This window comes from Bombus fervidus, chromosome 6 (genome assembly GCF_041682495.2).
Source record: "Bombus fervidus isolate BK054 chromosome 6, iyBomFerv1, whole genome shotgun sequence".
Lineage (NCBI taxonomy): Eukaryota > Metazoa > Arthropoda > Insecta > Hymenoptera > Apidae > Bombus > Bombus fervidus.
Window position 1 is genome coordinate 9,879,938 of NC_091522.1, and position 24,026 is coordinate 9,903,963.

The 24,026-nt window shown below is 34.1% G+C and overlaps 1 protein-coding gene across 6 annotated transcripts in view; it reads right to left on the reverse strand.

Moving 5' to 3' along the window:
• LOC139988636 (uncharacterized) overlaps positions 1–24,026 on the reverse strand; it is a 75,868-nt gene that overhangs the window by 3,571 nt on the left and 48,271 nt on the right. For all 6 annotated transcript variants that reach the window (XM_072006287.1, XM_072006290.1, XM_072006291.1 and 3 more), the window contains one exon: positions 5,777–5,814. In XM_072006287.1, coding sequence (XP_071862388.1) covers positions 5,777–5,814 — 38 coding nt within the window. The remainder of the gene's footprint in view (positions 1–5,776; positions 5,815–24,026) is intronic.

Here is a 24,026-nt window from a genome sequence, read left to right on the forward strand (position 1 = left end):
GTACATATACAATATTATTCTCCAAACAGCCATATTTATTACTGGAACATAAAATGTTTTTATTTTAAAGACCGACGAGATTGAACAAACGAAGTTAAAAGTTTTAGTATTATTCGATACTAGAGAAAAAGAAAAATTACCACTTGTCGGTGATATTATTACGGGACGAAGATACTGAAACAATATTTGCATAGGGCAAAAAAATCTTAAGAATAAAAGTTAAAAAAAGAAGCTTCTAAAAATGAAAAATAAGATCAATCAAACAAATTTTCAACAGGATATGTTTTCGTGGAAAAAGACGCGAGTAGTCGCGTGACGAAAGATTTATCGCATTCATTGTTCTGGAGATGAACTCTTGTTAAAAGGTATGCCAGGATGACGTATACCGAAGTTCCTTTCGCGGAGCTCATTGACCGATCGTATAAAAGGCGATGGTCTATCCTCGGCTAGGACAACACCACCGTGTCCTCGCCTTGACATTTAAGACATCTTCGTGCCGACGACCGGCTGCAAAACTAGTTAGCTGCTATCGTGCATATGACGTGGATACCAGCTGCGCCTATATATTTGTGCCGTTCAATATTACGCGTACTATACACTGTTATCTGGTGGAGGAACGTGCACGTGCGGACGCGAGCAATACTCACGCGTCAATGCTAATACGGACGATAGTCGTTGAAATCAGTTGCAACACACCGGTGACACGCCTAGTATTGTTACCAATATGTCAGGTCAACTTACTCACGTTATAACTGTATTCGCCTACTTTGTATTCGTCGAATGTTCCGATCCTAGAGTCGTTCCTATGGCTGTGTATTTTTTTATCTATCTAATCCTAAGGGTAACGATCAATTCCTACTGGACGTTCGATTATCGGTTATTTACTGGGAGGCAAGCTATGCGTCTTAGGATTGTATGGTAATTCGACGTTGTATACACGTGTATAACATGGCGAGTGAGTGTACGCGGTAATTTAAACGATAATAAATGGAAAACAGTAGGTGCGTGTGCTGGATGTGTCGTATAATTAAAATGCAATCTTTTTACAGTTTTGATTGTCTCATATTTGTATGGAAATTTCATGCATCGATGAATGTGTCACGCGTAGAAATCTCTGTTTCACATGCATGTACACACGCCTGTTCGTATCACAATACGTATAGTTCTGACTATGTACGTGGATATTTGTGTATTATTTCACGTGCATTGGAAATACGAATTTTCAGGCTGTGGCTATCAACGTAACGAATTTCCAAATTCTAACAAGTTCTCGGGTTAGTGTTGGATACTAATAATAAGTTTCAACACAGCAGTTGCAGAACCTCCAGTGAAATATTTAATGGCAGCTGCAACATCGATTGCTCTCGATGTTTTTCAATTGGTGAAAACACTGTTACGCCAAAAAGAAGTTGTTTGTTGCCACAGAATATAAATACTCCAATCTTTATCTCTTTTTATTTCTAATCAGAAGTAATCGAAAATTGTATTGAAATTCGTTATTGATACTTTCAATATTGAAGTTTAGACAATATATATGCATATCAAAAACATCTTACGGAACTTTAATTGTTAGATAGAGAGTTGCCAATTTAGAAAATACTCACAAGAAGCATCGTTATATAGTAGTTTATATATATAATAAATTTATAGTTTCATCTATACGTATTGTAAGATAACATATATACAGATATGATAACAACAATTATCAGCAATTATGATATTTAGCCGTATTATTAGTTATTAATTTATTTGCGTGTCATTTAATTATTTATCATTAAAGCTAATTAAATTTGGCTTGAACAAATGTGATGATTGAAGGTAGTCAAGCGGTTGCAAGTTAGCGTGTTGATGCAGTTACGTAGAAACAGTGATTGAAAAGCGTAAATACAATGATTAGAGAGTACGAAGAGTTGCTACAGCCGAGTAAAAGTGTTGAAATAATATTTTAATTCCATTACAAACAAACCTTTTCTTTCCCTTACAATTAATCTGATATCAAATGAAAGAAAATTCTATTCATAGTATGACAATTATTTGGATTAACAAATGTTTGCAATTGTATCTGACTTTACGTCTTAAATGATAGATTTGTTTAAATAGACGTAATTTAATTTTCTCAGAGCTGAAATGTAGGTGTTTCATAATACGTTCATCGGACGATGAATTAACACTTTTCTGACACGATTTACGCAGGGGATAATTGAATTTCCAACTTTTTTACTATTTCACAATTTAAACGAGTTATTGAAAGTCAAATGTCATAATTTTTTTAATCGAACTTATTAAATATGAGCAATATGATCTGTGCGTACGTGTTGACGATCCAATTGAAATTATACAAATTTAAGATAAGATATTCTAGTACAATATAATACATTCATTTTATTGTAAGATAATAATTTTCTCATGTTCAAGGCAGTATCTTTTAAATCATGCTATATTAAATAATTAAATATTAATCAGAGAAACAAAAAATAAGATAAAATTGTCGATAAACCTTCTAACACAAATCCTTGTTACATTCTTGTTATAAAGATCAGTTGATTTAACATAATAATATAGCGCAATAAATTGTTTGTTCAATGAAATCTTTCCATTTGATGCCTCTATTTGAGGCATCCAGTATTTCTACTTTAACATATGTATATTATGACATCATTTTATTTCAACATGTAATGCACTAGATAAGCAATCATTCGTTATAAACGATAATATTAAAAGCGAAAAATTTATTGCTTGCTACGATAGAATATATTTCCTCAGATACGATAAGGAAGTGCATACTGTTACGTGTAAGAACATAAATAAAGTTACAAGGTTTCAGATGGGTAGCGAACGAACCAAGTTATAAATCAATGAAGCACAGAACATTTTCCGGCAAACGGACGTTAACATATGCGCGCTGCTTTTTTACGAATGACCTCCAAGGCGAATATTGCATCAAGATTTGTAGACAACGAGCACCTTTTGCCCTCGTAAATGAAAGTGATAGATGAGCTGTTATGTCGCGTAAGAAGAGATGATCACGATTCTGAATAAATACTTTTGACCGTGATCACGATAGAAGAAAATGTCGCGGTAAATTATTCAGATACGATCAACCGGCGTTTCTAATTAACACAATCGTATTTTTAATTAACACGTCGATTACCTCGGTGGCCTACATTTTACGACTAAACTAAGAGAAATTTTATCAAGCAAAAGATTTTTAACGACGTACGTGACCGGTGATATTTTCAGAGAAAAAGGTGCAGAAATACAGTATGGTATTTGGCAAAAATTAAATTTTATGATGCGCTATATTTCAATTTGTTGCATTTACCATGGTAAAATATATAAAATTTGTATGGCAATTAACGTATTAAGAAGTTCTTTGTAAGTTGTTATCGTGGAACCTATTTATATGGAAACAAGAGTCACATGACAAAATAGAAACTTTTTATAGATACTTATAAAATAATTATTTCTACATAAGATCTCCATCGAAGATAAAGCATTATTAATAGTAAAATATATCCTAAGATTTCTGACCGCGAGTGTACATCCTGCACAACTTGGCACAGATATCTTCATATTTGTTACATATTTTGACACCTTTATGTTGCATAAATATCCACGGTCTGATGATTACATTAAATGCGATAAACGCGAAGCGCGAGTAAAACTTTACGTCACTATAGCCATTACTTTACACGAATCGAGGAAAAGGATATCGTAACGAATATTTTTCTGACGTTTTATCAAGAAAAAACGTGTAATAAGATCTAACGTATGAGGAGTATAATCAGCAAAGCGTTTTATATATCGTTTTTTAAAGAGAATTCACAAGAAGTATTTGATATATATCTTTCTTGTTTTTATTTACAATTAAGCGGCGTAGAAAGGCAACGAAGTAACGCAAGTGAAAGGGTTGTTTGGCTGAAAGAGATCAAAATCATGACAAATCTCCCCTGTATCCTCAGCCAACGATCCTAGACACAGGACACGAGAAGATGGATTGTTGCATCGGCTGACCGCAAAAGAAAGAAAAGGAGCTGTTATTAACACGCGATTACAGAACGCGAATTAATCTTGCGGCTCGTTCGTAACAGCAACACAACGCACCGATGATTATTATATTAAGTCAACGTTTGTATGCAGGGAATCCAATTAGCTGCAACGTCCTATCCTCCCTCTCCTCGGTATAAATTATATGTGTATTAAGGGCAATCAGTCTACCGACCTGTAGGCTATAGGATAGATGATACAACGTGCGCTAGAGATACAATCGTAGCGTAAAGAAACATGGAAGCTTTATTGCACAGGTGCACCAGACGGGAAAGTATCGCACAAATCCTCTAGCGAAATCCGTTTCGACGCCTCAGCTGATCGTGGGATATCGACCTATGACGTTTCGGTCCCATTCCGGATCAAAATGATCGGCACGTTGCAATAATGATTGATTGAGTTCTGGTAAAGCTGGTCTTTTCGTTTCTAGAAATCAAGCTGACGTTTCGTATTATACTTATTTCTTATATTACTCACTCGACGATTCATTAAAATTCCATCCTTTGCACTTTGATCTAAATACTAGAGCAAATATAGTATTTCACAAAATCTATTTATTTCACGGAATCTTTATTGCAGAGTGTAGTTTCTCGTTGTAAAAAAATCGACAGAATACGTAATATGTTGGGAAAAAATTTTCTTGATCGTTCCTCACATAAACTTATAGAAGTAAATCATTTGCCTTTTAAAGAATGAAATATGAAATTGAGAAAACAAAAGGTATATTCCCTACTTATCATCTGCGAATCTTCTTCAAATTTTATCTTCTATGAACATATTTGTTAACTATTTACAAAGATCCACGCTATTACATTTCACATATATCTGTGAACCTGTGAAAAATGTTTATTAAACTATTTGGGTCTAATGGTTTTCTAATGATAACAATTTTTCAGCTTGTAAAATATTTCATTCGGTGTGAACATTTCCTATAAGTGTGCATCAACGCGTCAAATTTATGAGTGCCAGGCATCAGTTTCACTTTTATTTTAGTTTGTTTGACAGGAAAGAGTTGCAAGACGATAATCTAAACGCATATTGGCACAGTTATATAAAGAGCTAATGAGTGCGTTTTTAATCGATGTCATTATCTCCTTTCGTAACGAGAGTGACTTTAAATACGCAATGTGCCAAAGAAGAGGTAGAGTGTTCACGATATCTTCTGACTTGATTCATTCGTGGTCGATCTACATAGTTTCTTACTTGTAATTTCAACTGAAAAATACGTCTCACGTAATATAGCAGACTCATAAATCTTGGTATTTATATCACGCAATACGTCAATAACGTAATATGAAATTTTTAACGCAATGCTGGAATATAGCGAATATAGCGTTTGATACGAAGCATGAGTCATATTATTTTATTGCAAGACAAACGAAAGCGAGACAATGTACAAATCATTAACGATACGTAAAGCGCCTAATCCATTTCATTAAGTGTGATTTATTAAAAAACAAAATAGTTTCCTTTGCTGTTTCATTGATCGTTGGTTTATTGATATTATTTTAATGGAATATAAAAGCGTGAAATCATAATGAAACACGCTAACGCGAGTCATTTTACGCGAAATTGTTCAAACGGCAAGGGGCAATCGTATTTTATAAATTGACATGCAATAAATAATAAACAAGCATCGCAATCCATGAAATAAATCAAGTTACTGACTTTCTACACGTTCCGTCAAAAAGATAAAAAAACCTGCGTTTTCTTTCTAGCCTTTTCTTACCTCGTGTTCAATAGCGTCTGCAGGAACTGGTGCTCCATCTGAAACAAAGAATAAGTTCTTGTAAGATACAAAAATTATTTATGATAGAGTACTTAATTAAGGAATATCGTCATTAAGATAGTATTTATTATACAGATATATATAATATATATATTATTAATATACAATAAATTGGAGAAAATGTATGATGTATAAGTTCTCAGGTATCTTGAAGTTTCCGTGGTTTTTGCTATATATTCGACTTGCCCCATGTATATTTGAGGAGTTATACAAACATGGTTGGATATATCCCATAGTGTATTTTTCTTTAAAATGGCGATTAATTGCTCTTGTTTTATTCAGTAGATATTAAACATCAGCGATAAAAACGAAAAAACAGTACAAGCTAAGAAGTACAATCATAAATTGTATTAACTGGATATTCAAGTTTTGTTACATTTCCCACATTGCCTAATTTATTTCTAGCCGATATTCTCTCTTCCTGCTCGCTTGTTAATTTTAGAAAAAACGTTATAGAAAAATAATTTAGAGAATAGAATTATATCGAATATTCCTTTTAGAATCTTTCAGACATTCAATCATCTATCTAAATTTTATTGGAATCAGTTAAACACAAAACGGGATGCGATTATCCGACAGGAAGGCTTACCATTATCGTTCGATCATACGCAAATCTGTTGATTAATCCGCTAATAGGCACGATCAGGAAATTACTCATCTAATAAGGGTTAAATTGAATACCGGAATGCCCGTTGATAAATGATCGTCCCCTCGCTGTTCAAGGCATACTGAGGCGCTCCTTGAAATTTTCAATCGAGTAACAACGAAGCTGCCTGAGAATGATAAATGCGACCGGTCCAACGATCTACATAAAGGCCGAAGACGATTATTACCAACACATTGCGACGCATTTTATACAATTTTCATGCCTAAAATTATGCTTGTAACAACAGTTTTTTCACACCTTATAAAATGTTTAAACCTGTCATGATCGTAACGCGTTTGCGCGTAACATGCAAATTGCATTCTGGTTTCAGTGTACGCGCAATGTGGTACTACAAGAATAAATTATGGCATAAAAATGAATAAAAGCAAGGAGTTATTAAACGCGTAACAGCAACATTCCTATTTATTGAGACATCTATTAGCCCAGTAGTATATTGCGATACATTAACTGCGCCATTACCGCACTGGTTAATTAGTGTTTCTAAGAAACATTTCAAAAATAGTCGTTTCCATGCCTATGTTACAAATAAAATTCGAAAAGCACATTCTACCACTTTCTTCATTAGACAAATAATAAATTGCTATAGGTAAAGCTTCGAATGAGTCGAGTTAGAAAGGATTAATTAACGCAGACTGTCCGAGCGTGCAGCTACGACAGTTTTCTTTCATCGTTGTCAGGAGAGAAAGTCAATTACTGCGATGACAAGCCACAAACGTTTAGCGATGACGTAGTACGTCTCGGGAGATCTTCGTGGTACGTGTTCAAAGTTAAAACGCCCGAGCAGTTGCTCCCTTGGCTCAACCTGTCAAGTATAGTTTGAAAGACAAGGCGCTTGGATCACCTCGTACATTTCCTACTTACTTGTCGCTCCGCTTTACATTTTCGAACGCGAATGTCTCCGACGACGCTCACTATTCAAATCAACTTTAAAACAAACTATGCCTACATAGTCAGGCATAATAAACTCCTAATAAACTCCTAATTGATCAAATCCGTTACATGAAAGAAGAAAGTGCCTCTTGCGACGATAAAGAGACATTAATCGTCGTTTTTGCTTATTACCGTTAGAATGGAAATCCAGACGTTTAATCAAAGCGGAATAAAAGAAAATTTACTTATTACAATATCATTTTTTTATATACGGGTGGACAATATATTACAACGAATTTTGGCGAACAAAAGAAAACTTGAGAGGCAAATAAGATGAAGCATCATAATTTTACGAAATGGAATTCAGAAATGGAAACAGTAATATTGCCAATATCAATAATATAAATATAATAGATGACAAAATGTCTAAAACAAGAGTTACGAATACCTATATACACAAGTATAAAAGTTAAACGTTCTCTCATTCGAAATATAGTGCATTAATTACGGTAGATGTATCGATGCAATGCTGTAGCGCAAAACATCGTTACGATTTAAATAAAAAGTTCTCCTCGCGTTAATGCGATCACTCATGTTAAAATAAAGTTAATACATAACAGACTGAAAAATATAATAAATTCATTACATTCTAAAACGAAACATTATTCACTGTACGACTCAGCATGACGCGTGTTATTAATTAATTACACATAATTGGCTTTTATTCTCTTTATTCAGATAAGTTATCATCGTATTAATCGGATAGATATCATAACATTATTCAGAAAAAGATTTCTCAAATAAAATTGTTAAATCACAGTGTGTTGGTAGTATTTCACCACACCAATTACAGTCACCGCAACGTAATGCGGCATCGGCCAGTAATTTGTTGGACCGATTCTGTGAAATTCTCGTAATTTATTGCAGTGCGTATCATTGATCGCAACGAAAGATGTATCGCGATTCCTGCGTTTAGAAAGGAATACGCACCGCAAAGAATGTTCATATATCATTAAGTACACTGACAGTTTTAAAGAGTTATTCAAAATATCAACTTAGGACTGTTTACGATTAAATATATAGAAATTAATAATTTATAAAGTACTTTCCTAAATAATAATGAATTAAATAAAGAGAAATATTCTAAAATTATATTTATACGTGTAAAATATATATGTATGTACATTTAGATGTGACATTCAGTTTTCCGTTGTGCTGACATTATTCCTTTGTACATCTTCCCATGCCCATACCATGGTATAGCTGTGAACTTTAAACATTTAACGTTGTTTCAGCGATACGTACAATAAAATTGCAGTGTTTCATAGTTAGTCAATAATAGGTATGCAATTTTATAGCTGATTAAATTGCTTCGTCAATGATTATCTTAGATATGAATTATTTATCTAGAACATGTCAATGCAAAATAGACCAGCCATCGATATTCATCTATGATTGAAAATTGAGAAAACTGCTACCAGAATGTGTATACGTATATAGAACGTCCATAAGAACCTCCTAAGTATATCTTTAGCTACGAAAGAAATTACATAAAGACAAGGAATTGTTCTTTTGCAATATATGGGAAATGCATAAGGAAGGAAAGTTATAATCACTGTATTAATCATTGTTAGAAATTAATTACATTCATTCGCTTTCAAGCAAGGAATGTAGAACGTACCATCGATTTAACATTCGTATTAGGCTGATAGATATGAAACATCGACTCCTAAAAATTTGAAATTGGTAATTCTGAATACCATACATTGAAGTTCCTTATAAGTTACGTGGAAGTAGAAGAATCATCGTAATATTCGAATAAGTCTTTTTATAACTTTAACCTTCCGACTACAACAAAATATCATAACTTCGCTATATTCTACTAACAGAAACATTCTTTTATCAGGAATAAAAATAACTTTTACTTTCCTAACGCATCAACATAGACGCAACGCTTATTCCACTTGAAACGTTAAGAGAAACGCAAGACTCATTCTACTGAAACTCCGAATGACGCGTATTCCATATTAATCGTACTTTATGTTACACGATGACATAGATACCGATCTTTTAACGCATCGATGTACACCTCCACTTTCTAAAGAACTGTTGCCAGCAACATCTTCACGAGGGAACAATCAACAAGAAGATGTCGAAAGATACGTAATGCCCGCACTGTATTCTTGGGTAATAACGTATGCTTGATGCGACACCGCTTTGCTATACATAGAATATTTCGCTTTCATCGCGCGACAGTAGCGGTTATCGAACGCTGATCTGCCTCTTACGCGACCTCGTTCTTCAATGATACTTCTTGAAATCAACAATAATGAGGATGATCCAGACGGGAATCTGTCCGCTCGTGCTGCGCTTTCAACAGTGTTCACGCCATTGTTTCAACTAAGAACCGGAGATGACGTGTTATTATTGTCTGTAGCTATCGCAATGAATAAAAGGCTATGTTGTGTGCTTATAATAACTTAATAAGACAAATTGGCTGACCTGGAAAGTCGTCTTCTCCTCTTTATTTTATATTCTCACGATCATTGATTAAAGAGGACACCGATTGAAGGAGCATCCTTGCTTGGGATAAAAATATGAAAATTTATATTCGTTATTTTTACAAAGTTTATATTTTCAATGTGTACATACTTTTTGAAAGGAAAGTGCACGTTATTTATACGTAAAATAGAAATTCAAATAATATGAACTATATTACCTTCTGCAAATTCCATAAATTACTTAATACAGCTACTAAAATATTTACACACATTTACAATTATGTAACAGCCAAGAAATATTTTTCACTTGACACATTAGAATAATTATCTTGTAAAACAATTTCTGAAATTATAAATATTATACATAAATATTAACAGTATATACATAGTATACATATAATAAGTTTATATATAAGATGATAAGAAATTAATAGCGGAATAAATTTTGTCAATTCCAATGATCAGTTTCTCAATCGAATTCAATTTATTTCCTTATTTTACAATTAAAAACGAAGTTTCTGTATTTTTGGTCGTAGGACTTGATCATATATTGTCCAGTCTCTGTAGCAGCTGCAACGAAACTGCACGCGTAAACGCACGTACACGGTACGAATTGATTTGATGGACGAGCAATCAAAGTCGACAGAAAAAATTGCACGCTTACTCGCGGTGTACATCGAAGCGACAACATACCGTTTTCCGTTTCTAGATAACCGGAGCTGCTTTGAAATTGTAATACGCACGCGAACGACATAATCAAATCGCAAATCAGACCGGATTCTTATGACCGCGCGGCACACCACCGACGAGGAAGTGATTACCATCGTTCGAAATACGAACCTCTCTCGTTTCTTTTTTCGCCCTGGGTTGCAATGAGAAAGGATTCAGGATATTACGTACCCAGCTACGAAACCCAAGGAAAATTTGTACCTGAACGATTGGAATTGTGGATTGGGTGCTTCCTACTTTCAGTTCATTTTGAAAAAAAAAAGAAAAAAAAAAAAGAAAAAAGATCGTTAAAAGCCAACGGCGTTCCCGTATTTGCCGCCTGCTGCCTGCCTAACGAGATCTTTGAGAGACCTTCCTGAGTGATATCTCAGCAATATTTTATCTGGCTGGTGAGCGGCGAAACGACCATACCCGCCCCCTTTAAAGTCGCCAACGAGCGATATTCATGTCACGGGATTAATTAATATATCTACTTGCAGTTAGCACATTAAGTAGAAGGCTATTTTTCGAATGAACGTTTCTATGTATGGATTTGTAATTGGATGTAATTCGATCGTAAAGTTTGTTCAAAATTTTCTTTGTACCAAGGTTTTCTTCTACCTGTTTATAGTTGATAATTGGTAATGAAAATATATCTTTCGATTTTTATTGCAAACGTGTTCGAAAACCGGCCTATCCATGGTGATGAGGCAAGATTATTGAACGAAGGTAGCTGATATGCAAATGCATGCTATAACTTATACATTTTCTCGCATACGTTTTATTTCATCGTTTGAATTTCTACAGTTAAATAAAACGCGTTTGTAGTTATCCGTAGTAAAGAGAAACATGTTTTACACAAAGTAAAACGAGAAATACAAAATAGATATAATTCTTGTTTAATGTCAAAATGTCCTAATAATGAATAGCTAGCGATAATCGCTATTGTTAGGGGCTAAAAGTAAATGTATTAAAATGATACTTTGAGAAAGGGATATATTATTGAGAAAAGAGTAACCTCCTGACTTCAAAGATATAAGATTAGCATCATTTTCTGAGTTAACAATTTGTCTTTTGACGTTAAATTGACACGATGATTAATAACGTGATAAATAATCGAATTTCCAATTTCTTTTATCGAAGACAAGAAAATAAAATTGTACATCAGGCACAAGATTATTCGTACCACCAACGAATAATAAAGCAACGTACCTATATATATGGTATACTGCTTTCTTACTTATCGCAAAAATTGACACGTTGCTCTCAATCAAAATCCCTCGCATAAGAAATGGAAAACATGATTTATTATATTCTTTCCCTGTGGTCTTCAAATCCAATCGTTATAATCATGTTCTTATGACCGACTTAGGAAATACGATTTTGCCGCAACAATTATGATTTCCTGCGCTCGAAGGTATGCTCTAACGATATGCGCGTAAATGTTTTGTACAGTAGAATACAGGTTGAACTATAAAGTTGTATCTCCGACGTTGCATTGAATGGTGCCACAAAGAACGATCGAATATGCAATAAAGTACTTCCATAAAGGAGTTGCTACGTATTCGCTGGAAACGTTGGTCCCATCAATAATCATTAATGAGACAAGCGCTTTATCGACCCTGTATTCCGAATCAACGATTTCGAAATGTAATTTAGTTGTGAACAGAGTCCCGTCTCGAGTGACGAATCTAACGTATTCCATGAACACTGCCAGGCGCGAGGCTACCTCGTTAATTCAAACTATCGCGATCTTCGAGCTTCGCGCAGTTGCAGCGGCGTCCCGAGTAGACGTCACCAACACAAGATGTGGGTAATTGAAAGTACATTGACGATAAAAGAGGCGCGTAACCGTTGTGATAATCTGCATTTATTCACTGAATCGTGGGCGCCGCATCGAGTTTAATTGAACGAGATTCCATTAATCTTCGCCTAAGTAGCAAAGATCTTGTTACTGTTACTATCTACCTTTGGTACTTCTTGTTTATTCGTAGCTACTATATCGAAAGTTCCTATGTTTAAATGTGTTCAAAGCATTGCGCTATTTGGTATGTTACGACTATGTATCGAGGTTACCGATATGTGTATGTATATCTTTTATGATGTTTGAATAGGAGAACTATTTGAGATTTAATATTTCATGTCTTGTGGAACGTGTAACACTCTTGATCAATATATTGCGTGAAATTAATAAACGATCGTAATAAATTTGCATATAGTCCGCAATGAGGTTACAATGTTTTTATTATAAACCTCCTTAACATTGAATACATGGATCTAAAATTTTTCATTTTCACGCTGATTAGACGATATACAGAGTTCACAGAATAGAAAATCACGTTCAGAGAAATAAATTCAACCAGCAAAAATGCAATTAATCGGGCATTAACTAAAATTTCGTTTTAATATATGGAGTTCTTCCATATTAGCGATTCTTCGGGTTTTGCAATATACAATAACGCGATTAAAACCCAAAGAATCACAAATACGTCATCGAATACATACTTCGTAACAAATTCCTGCCTCTTTCACGCGGTTGACAATTAGAAGAAAACCAAACGGATACTATTAACGCTGCAAATTGGCAAATTCGAACTTCGTAGAAACGATATTTCCTAGAGTTCGGTTAGAACAATGGCAAGAAGAACTGCAGAAAGGAAGGCGCATCGATGCGCAACATTAACAGGCCGCGCACGGTATCATGGGAATCACTTGCCACGGAACGTGGGAGTTTGCAGGAGCCACACCTTGTTCGTCGAAGAATCGTATTGAAAAGGACGTTTCGTGAAAAGGCTAGGGGAGAAGAGAGGGGAAAGAGACAGGCGGAACAGGAGGGACGGAGAAAGAATCTCGTCCCTCGAAAATATTTCTCGAGAGTGAAAGCATCCGGCTCGGCCACGGCTCGACACACAGCATCTCGACACAGCACCTCCGGCCACGTATCGTCAGCGTGCAACACGAGGTAGCGATCGTCTCCTAGGGATCGTGACGACTTAAACTTTCGTTTAATTTATCATGGCGGACGCGGGGGTCCAATCAAGAACTTTCTCTTGAAGGGAAAAATCCAGCCGATCGTACTTCGCCTCTTTCACTACTCGGCGTCTTCTCTCTGTATCTTTCATTGCTTTCATCCGGAAACAGCCGCGGAACGTTTCTACGACGTTATTAACGATACTCGTGGAAGCGGAAAACCTAATATGTACTTTTTCGACAAGTAAACATGATACTTAGTGACGTAAAGTCTTCCGAAGTAAATGCTAAAGACGATTTGTAATACTACAAGCTTCATGTTGATATGTATCACTGGGTATAGTAGATTATTATTTAACGAATTATTCGATACAATTGGACATCCTTATGATTCGATAATTGAAAAAAATGATTTTGTATTAATCAATTTACTTTAGATTTACTTAAAAACTTCCGGATATAGTATTATTAAAAATTATAAGGTAAATGAAAACATTTGTATTTATTCCGGGTATTGTCCTTAACTCATGACAATAAAAAGTTAAATAAACCATAAATATGCTAAGTTCATAAAAAATCTGATGTTTATGCGTAGACCATATACGCATAGCTTACAACTGTTGTATGTTAATAACAGCTGCAAGCAAAGTAATTTATATAATACTATTTGCCGTGAAATCATCAGTTATTCTTTAGTACAGCAAAATGTAGCCCTGCAGACACAGTTCTGTTCCTTGTTCAATGATTTATGATAACCAACATGGATTATATTTCATATACGTCCACATAAACAACCAACGACAATTTAATCGGAAACAGGAAACACGTAGATAAAAGTAATCGTTTGTTTTCGATTTAGTAATAGCCAGATACTTTCGATACGATAATAAATTTAATTTTTTCTGTTACATACGTAATTTACTGGCTATTATGGAGAATGCTATATGTATTAAATAAATAAAATTTATGTTTCTCCACTAACTACAATAAGTATTTTAATGGATTAAAACATAATCAGAATCTCTCAAACATCGTTGTATCTGAATATTAATAAATGTTACTGTATCTATCGCAAATTAATAGACAGATGCACAATAATAGAATCATGCGCCCGTAATAAACAAGAAGTGCATGCACCAGTTTTTGATTACCTAGCAACTTCCTCAGTGCACTCAAATTTGAAATCTGATAAATCGAGCAGATTATATCTACGTTCATGCCCTCATAATTCTTCAAACATCGCCGATTATCTACGATCAGATGTACCCGGCTTCCGTATCCTTATATGGAAAACAGATCACAATCGATAGATTGGATAAACGACTTGCAAGGGCTCGCGATCAAGATTTGCTGGTTTCGCAAATTGATTTACAAATAGATTAATAGAACTCCAAATTGCGGAAGCGACTTGTCACATAAGAAACACTTTAATTTCAGTTTCAGAGTTAATATAGGAAACTTTTCAATTGGTACTTTCGACTCTTGCAAATAATATAAATAATATAATATAATAAAAAATATATGGAAGTGCGGAGTTAATAATATTTCTATTACGGACAATTAATTATAGATATTTAATTATCCTAATTGCTATCATAATATAATTTTTGCGATTTTCAAATAATCTACAGTTTTTATTTCATCTTAAATTTAATAAAAAGATATCTAACACGATTTAACTATTCTACTACATCTTCAAACACTTGTTTCAAAATAATATTTATGATTTTCACGTATTCTACATTTTCTATTTTATTTCAAACTTAAAAAAACAAAGGATTATAATATTTTAGTATAATAGGCGGATAACTTTCTTCGTTAAGGTAATAAATATAAAATGTACAATAAATGTATCCTTATATGCGTAGGTACGTGTAAACAACAAGAAACATTGATGAGGATGAATACTGAATATGATGTTAAATAGTTATGTTATGAAGGAATCATCAATTTTAAATATGTATAATATAGACTAATTAGTCGCATTAAAAAGATAGGCGTTACATATAGGCGTTCGGATAGGTGTTAATTCGACTTAAATCGCATATTCAAAACTTCTAACATCGATTCATATTAGACTAAAATATCTTTGAATACTGATGAAGTTGAAAAACTCGTTTCACGCACACACGCTTGTTTAAGATTCGTGTGAAATCGTGTTGCTCGTATATTTTATTTAATAACGCAGAATCATATACAAAGCTTGCACAGAAGTGGATCAATTACGAGATGAAAGTAACATGAAATCGATTGTAGAATATCGTGTTCGGTGATCGGTGATGTTTCGCTTGCTCTCTTTGTCGTTGAGGGAGATTGGCCTTGGCATTACCAGAGTTAATTCCTAGTACTTTCAGTATCAGTTGCTCTTATTCCATGTCACTTTCACCATCAGAATTATAAACAAGTTTATTTCATCGTTTAGAAAATCTCACGAATGTCTTCATAGTTTAAACGAATATTTATTTAATCGTAAATTACGAAGTGTAATCTGATAATTATATTTTTAGTAACGTTGTGCATCTAGTTAATTATAATTCTGGTTTCTTTCAATTTATGTAATTCAATTTCAATCGTCAATAAATAAATCGATAATATATTTACACGTCCCAGGTTATTTAGCGGCGAGTTATGAATATTAGTTTAGATTGAGCAGCTGAGTACGGAAAAGCGAAGTTCCCTCGTACTTTTGCAGGGAAACTGTGAAATACAAGAATCTTGCGACACTTTCTCTCTAATTAAAGAGCAGGCTAACTTGTCACGCGAGCTATTGATTGCGATTTGGCTTTTTACTGTTAATTTATTGAGGAACATGGACATCAAGTATTACCTTATCAAACGAAATATTTCATTGCATTCATTATTGATTCTAATAACAATCTTTCACGACATTAAAAGCCCACGTTTGATCATTATAGCTTTAATTAGATATTAGATAACTAGAGCAGAACTAAGTGTATTTAATCTCACCGATCATTATATAAGTAACGAAAGTGTCGGGTATGCTCCCTTATAAACGAAGATGTTAAAAATCAGATATAGATATGATCATAGATTTAATTTTTTTAATTAATACATTTATTGAGCATAAATTAAATTAGATTTATAAATTATTAACCGATACGTAAAAAGGTTAACTTTCTACATAATTTCATGTTTCAATTTATCTATTAATTAGTACTTTATACATCATTCATTTATTTACAAGTGTTATACCTGTTACACAGTGACGAATTCAACTATACGAGAAATTTTACATATTTCCCTTTTTTTTATATAACATAAGATTTAAAACTTCTGTCCTTCTACTTTGAAACATAAATTAAATTAAACTGAACGATCCATGATATCCATGTTCTATACATTTTAATAATAATATAACTATTAAATATGCGACGCACATAAAAAAATTCTTTTTACATTACATTTATATTTCAGGAAATTAACCTAATGTTAGCACCGCTTGGTTAGCGTTCAGCACAAAAACCACATAGTTATAATTACAAAAGTGAAAACGCTTTCGTTGCTTTACCATAGACACATATGGTTAGACTATATTAGCGTTATTCTTGAGGGATAGATTTCAAAGCAGCTGCCTGGCACACTACCGCAATTTATCACCGAATGGAGATTGACGCCCGTAGAGATTGGCTCGATACAAAGCATCGCCGCAAGTATATACGATCGGTATAATTTTCTAGGAGAACAGTAGAATCTTACAAGAGTCATGATGTTCGTATGACTTTCTCTCCATGCCGTAAGGTGTCTAACTTCCTGGTAACGAACGACCGAGTTATGACAAACGGATTGAATACGATCACGGGGATTCTCAATCTTCTAAATAGTTTTTCTCTCAAGATCATTGGAGATACGATGACTCGAAATTTAAACTTCAAATTATCGCGATATCTATCGGGAACGATCATTACGGGTGATTTCAAACGATTGCTCAGTCATCGATCTAGAGATAGTTTCGATCGTGTATTATCTTGAGAAGTTGATACTGTTGAACCTTCTCAGTACACTAGGAAATTGCTTATTTGCTTAGCTGTCTGTTACGTGAGATATGATTCTTTCGGTAGATAATATAACAGTTATAATTAGACTGCAAATATTTATGCATTTATGGGAAATTTAAAATACAAAAATGCATAGAATGGTGAACACAGATTGAACGTATGACGTATAAAAATATCGTATTATAACGATATTTATCTGTGTGTTTCATTTCTTCGATTGTATCAGAATGGAAATTTGCATAAGTATCCGTAGTTTAGTTCTAATTCGGAATTTGTCACGCATTTGATGAGTCAATAAAATGGTAACTTACGTACAACATTTAGTACGTGTTATTTAGTAAGTGTTAATTTAATTATTTATTAATTGGTAAATCTTCATTTAACGAATGTTAGATTTAAAATTAAAATAAGAGAAAATACGAATCAGTTCAAAGAAGAGCACAGCATCCTTGTTACCATTTTCTTGCTGCAGAGTCATGACATCTAGAACACTTCGATCGTTGGTGCAAGGACGTTTCGATCATTAAGATTCTGTGACAACCAATTAGTCCAGCATATTTATTTTTCCCACGATGATCTCATCCTTCACGGTGAGATTGGAAACACAGAGACATCTAAGTTAGTAGATCAAACCATTACAGAATATTTTGTTCCTAATGAAACGACGAAGCTTAATCATTATACAGAACGTAATCAGAGATCAAGATATACATATACACAATGAAAAGATATTTTTAATTAGTAGTCTTTCTAACATCTTATCATTTTATAAGGATGTCAACGTGTAACTTTCAAGTGCCAGAGAAAGAACTGCAATAATTCCTTTCCTCGATCACTCAGAATTGACATATTGCGTTTCTTACTTATGACAGATATTTTCATATCGACGTGAAATAAGTCGCCAACAGTGCTACATCGCCTTATTTATGACTTGTCAACACGTAATTCTTTGACTGATTTATAACGCGTGGCTATCCTGTTTTACAAGGCGGCAGCGAATAAAAGAAGTCACAGGTATCTCGTTCCTAGATACAATGATCGCAAGACTTCTTTCAGGTGCTCGCTCCGGGTGTCCAATCTTTGTCGAAGTACCGTTTGCCATTAATGCAATGCACGTGTTTAACGGTAGCGAAACGATTTAGTTATTTGTCATGCCTGCCGGCTTTATTGTAACAACCTGTACCTAGCTTGCTGGCTCGACCATAGAAGCTGACAACCGGAGGGCGACACTGGTTTCCAGATTAGAAGTTCAATGGTCAGCGGCCACTATACCTAGATAACATTAGGGTTCGTGTGCTCTAATTCTTTGGGCAACTACCAACACGAACGACCATCCTACGCGATAGAAAGTGAACTGACCGATAATCAGTCATTTTCTTTATTACACTGTGCGCACTTGTAAATGTCAGACGACCGATCTTGATTGGCATTGTGCATGGCCATGTGGTACGATGGAATAGTCAGGAAAAATGCGCACAAGTATCGCGATGGTGTGAAGCAACAGCAAACAATATGAGACGAGCAATCAGTCATCCATTTAGAAACTTAAGCAAAATGAAAAATTGACACGAACAAAGGGATAAAAAGTGAATGTAGCATTGTGTATCGAAGAAGAAGAAATCTAGGTAATTGCATCAGTAAACGTAATTCAATAGAAAAGCAAACATGTAATAGTAAATATTAATGAAATTGCAAGTCTTAATCATTTTTCATTATTATTTTTATTTATCTATTTAGAATAAGTAACGAGATGAATGACTCTACACCGTAGATTTTATAGAAAATCGCATCACATATATAACTGAACCAAACCCACAGAGATTTTGTCGAAGACATAAGAATTTCCAATCTTATAAAATTTCAATCACGCACAATATTTTCATGAAAGTTTTTAGTGGTAAATGTTCAAATACTTTCATGTGCGTTTCTATGTTTTAAGTGCCATTTCAAATTCATATCTTTCTCGCTCAAAAAGTCATAGAATGAAATACAACAAATAGAAACTACAATACTGTCAAAAAAGTAGTTTAATTTATAGTCTAATATAAAGTCCTCGAGGTTTCAAAACGAAAAGGGGTATACATTGAAAACGATAGCAACGAAGCTTTCGTAATTATATTAGTATTGCATTGTCATCTTTCCTCATAAATTCTAATAATTTATACCTAACATTTATATCTTCCTGTACGAAACTCCAGGCGTTAACAGGGTTTCTCATTAACACGTGGTTACACGTGACCACCAAAAAGAAATACAACACCTAGCCTCGTGTCAACAAATGGGTGCAGCTGACAGACAATCTTATTCGTTGAAGTTGAATGATCGGCGTAGGTGGTGTATTGTAGCTACTTGATAGGTGGGCGCCAAAGAATGTGCGAGTGCATAAGAGTGCGTGAGCGTTTCTATCGTTTCTTACTGCAGGATAATGTATGCAGTATGCGTGCCAAGGCTCACGAGTCACGCGTGATTCTTACGATCACGTGATGATTCCAACGGCTGATCATCGTTCCAAACCATTCATGCTCAACCTCGCACATCATGATTTATTAAATATCTGTCTTTAGCGCTATGGTTAGTTTTGCATGAACATAACTTTCATATGAAAGATCAACAAAATATGTAGATTGCAAATAGTCCGAGAATAAATAACTCTTCCAAAGTGAATTGCTGTAAATTTTGTTGAAAATTGAATACCACTATACTGTATCATTTCACTCTTGCAGATATCAGTATTTCGTTTCATATATATATTAGTTGTTTAAAATCAATTTCGTCAAGTCATATAATTAATAACAAAATGATACATGCCAAAAATAAACGAGTGCCCAGATACTTCTGACTGGTAACGTAAACTATGTACATCATGAATTAATAACTATCACTTACACAACGACGTTACTATCCGCGTCGCCAGTTGCCATGATGTTAAACCATATATTTTCGACGGAGTTCCCATCGTCCTTGTCAATTCTTTGGTGAAACAGATGAAAATAATTTTCACGATTTTTACCGTTCATGACACTGTACTGAACGCGTTGGCCCGAAGGTTTGTACACTTCGTTGTTTTTAGCCAAGTTAATAATTTAGTACGAGAGATACGATCTTTTATTACACGAGAACATTAACATTGCTAGAGGTCTTTCCCGGATGTAATCTTTTACCTATTGGTTTATTTCTCATTCAATAAAATTCAAGCAGTACCAAGGACGTTATTCCGGTACAAATTGCAAAGCATGAATCTCCGGTTCGCGAGCTTATTAATATTAGTCTACTTTCTTACACGTCGATCGAAAGCGAGCAATTTGTTCGTTCGGCATCAATCACTCTGGCATCGGGACAAAGCGGTTTCCGCAATGCTTTTGCTATACTGTTTTGAACAATATCGAGAGTGTTAAACATTCGTACGTTCGCCATTGTGGGCCTCGCTGCACGGTATATATGCAAATTTGCAGAAAACCGGTCGCGATTTGCAACACGTCAGGCTTGTCATTATTTAAGGAATAATATTGCAATAACAAAGGTATCTGTCAGCATTGCTGTTTCGTTCTTTCTCCGTGTCGAGGTGATTTTTCAGTTCTTTAAGTTTTTACATGTTCGATAAATTACACGCGTCGTTGGTGATAAAGGAACTTGCTAATTTCCATCGTTCTTTCAGTCCTTTGTCGTACTCATGCTGCTTACACGACTGAATTATACATACAAAGTGTATCATTTGATTTTAAAATATCAAAGGATTGAAAAATTGTTTCTACAATCCTGTCGTATGACCTACATACATGGCTTGGACGCATTAATGTTTTGCATTTTGTATTGTAAAAGAATATGTAGGTACATAATTTCTCTCGTGTACTATTTTAAAACATGTCGTGTTGAATAACTATACACGTGTATTTCATATTTATTCATTTTATGTCTATAATATTTCATTAATGAATAATATTGCAGCAGGCTTTTCATTAAGAATTTAATTTATATTAACCTGTCCTTTTTATAGTAGTAATTAATGATGGATTTCATTATTCTTGGAAGTAAACAAATTGCAAAGCCAAGTAGTGTACAATTAAGGGGAGTAAGTAGAATGAAAATTGTCATCGTTGACAATATATTATCATAAGATATTAAGGTACCTCCTCTGTATATTATAAAGAATATAAAAAGCTTTTTCTTGTATATAATATAGTTATTCAACATATTTTAATAAAGTAAGCAATGTACAAGTGATAAGTGAATGAATAACACTCATTTCTCACTTGCTTGAAAATACCACTTATTGACATGAACGTACTGTCGTGTAACTCATATTTCAAAGTGTATTTGCAATTACATTGCTTTTAACATTATGCTTTCGAGAAATAATCGCTGTATCGAATGACTTAACTGACGTTATAATATCTATATATTTATCCTTACGTTGCACTATTATTTTCAATTCTGATACTCCTTAAAATTAATTATTATCAATGAAAAATAGATTTTTCTACGTAACTGCACAAACCAATTGATCAGCAAATATATTTAATCGTACGAGTACTTTTATACAAATAATTTTTTCATATACAGAGTCTCCTATTAACTTTGTTCGTTTCAAGTATCTCCATTTTGTTTCCAATACTGTCATCAATTAAAGTATCGTATCTACCATATCAAAACTCAAGAAAATTGAAATTTCATATTCTATTATGACATCTTTGGCCTTTTTTTTAGAATTTATAATATCTTTACTCGCAATAATTTCATAACTATGATATATGAACCTGTTTCTCACTAGCATTCCAATATAGTGAATGATCGTACTGGTAATTGGAAGACATAAATAGTATATGTATGAGACTATCATGGCACGTGGTAGTCATGGATACGTAAACTATGTAGAATAAGGAAGAGCATTGGAGAAATGTTAAAAAGTGTATGATTTACACTACCGTTACTTAATATTTATCGATAGGGGCTTATATAATTTATTTTTCTTTCGTCGATTAATTAATGCATTAAAATCTAATATATTAAATGTATCCTCGCTCGTAGACTTCATTTGCCGATTAAATCGATTTGTATTAAAGTTGGGTGAAAATAAGCTAATTTGTCTTGCGTAACTTAATTAGATGATAGTCTACCAGCGGTCTTGTTTCCGTTTTATCTTTTCATCGCGCGACATATACCTTGTTTCGAACAACGCGCACGGCGCAAATTAATGCACTTTCACAGCGTTCACGGTGTGAGCTTTCTGCGTGAAGTAGAAAGTCCGTAATCACTCGAAACAATCGCGAGATTGTGTGCCATCAGATACGGCGATATTTGACAAACGAGCTGCCAAAATTAACGGCAAAACAAGCATCGATCGATGCTGGTAATCAATTCCGAATCGGATCAGAGCTGTTGAAAGTCTCCAAAAAGACCTCTACTAGATATAAACGTCTATTACATTCCTCAAATAACGATAAGATCGCGCAATTCGTGTTAAAGTAGTTGCCCGTATAGATTGGATTTTAGAGAATGCGTTAAGTATCGGCTATCGGATATCTTAAAAGTACCGTAATATTTTTCTACAGCTGTTTGATCATAAATCAGTTCCAATAGTTATGCAAGGTGGTGTATTAGAGTTATCTTATCTGCTATCTGGAAAATAGAAAAGAAAGGTATGAGTTAAAATTGTCATTAATGCTAATGATTACATTTTAATTCCTCCATACTTGGAGTAACAAATGCTATCAAAATATTTTAACTTTTATTAAATAGAAATATGAACGTATTGTCTGTATAGTACGTATAAAATTAAGCAATAATAAATTTTATTAAGCGAGAACTATTTAAGACGAGATTGCGATCGTAATTTAAATATATTCAAAATAATTTGAAATCGCTGGAATGGGAAAAAATGTTGTATCCATTATAGTTTCAGAGATTTCACAGTTCTGTTTTAAGCCTAAGAAAGTTTCAGTGAAGAACAAAACTTATATATTCCGATACATATGCGTCTCAAAAAAGGATCTTAAAAAGACTTGGTGAAAGCGAACGAAAAATGATCTGATTACCCTGTGAAAGAGACCGATCGTGGCGAACACTTTCCTTTGCATCGTTGTATAAGTATATGCATATGCGTCTCGTTCTCAATTATACGTTAGCAGCGTGAAAGAGCCTTTCCTCCTAGGGGGCAGCAAATAACGAACCCGATTTTAATCGGTCCTTATTAGCACATCTTTCCGGGTCTCCTAACTTCTGTCTTCAGTTTGATCGTTTTAGAAGATATATCCGTCACCTATGAACCGTGAATTTTCCTCGTTCCGCCTTATTGTGTGTCCATTTTTAATACCCACGGGTTTCCTGTTTTCTCGAACTATGATTATCTACCGCCCAATATACATTGCAACAGGCATCGATGATAAATCTACAGTAACTCACGAAAGTATCTCTTCCGTATATAAGATATGTACGTATATATTGCGTGTTTAAAAAATTTG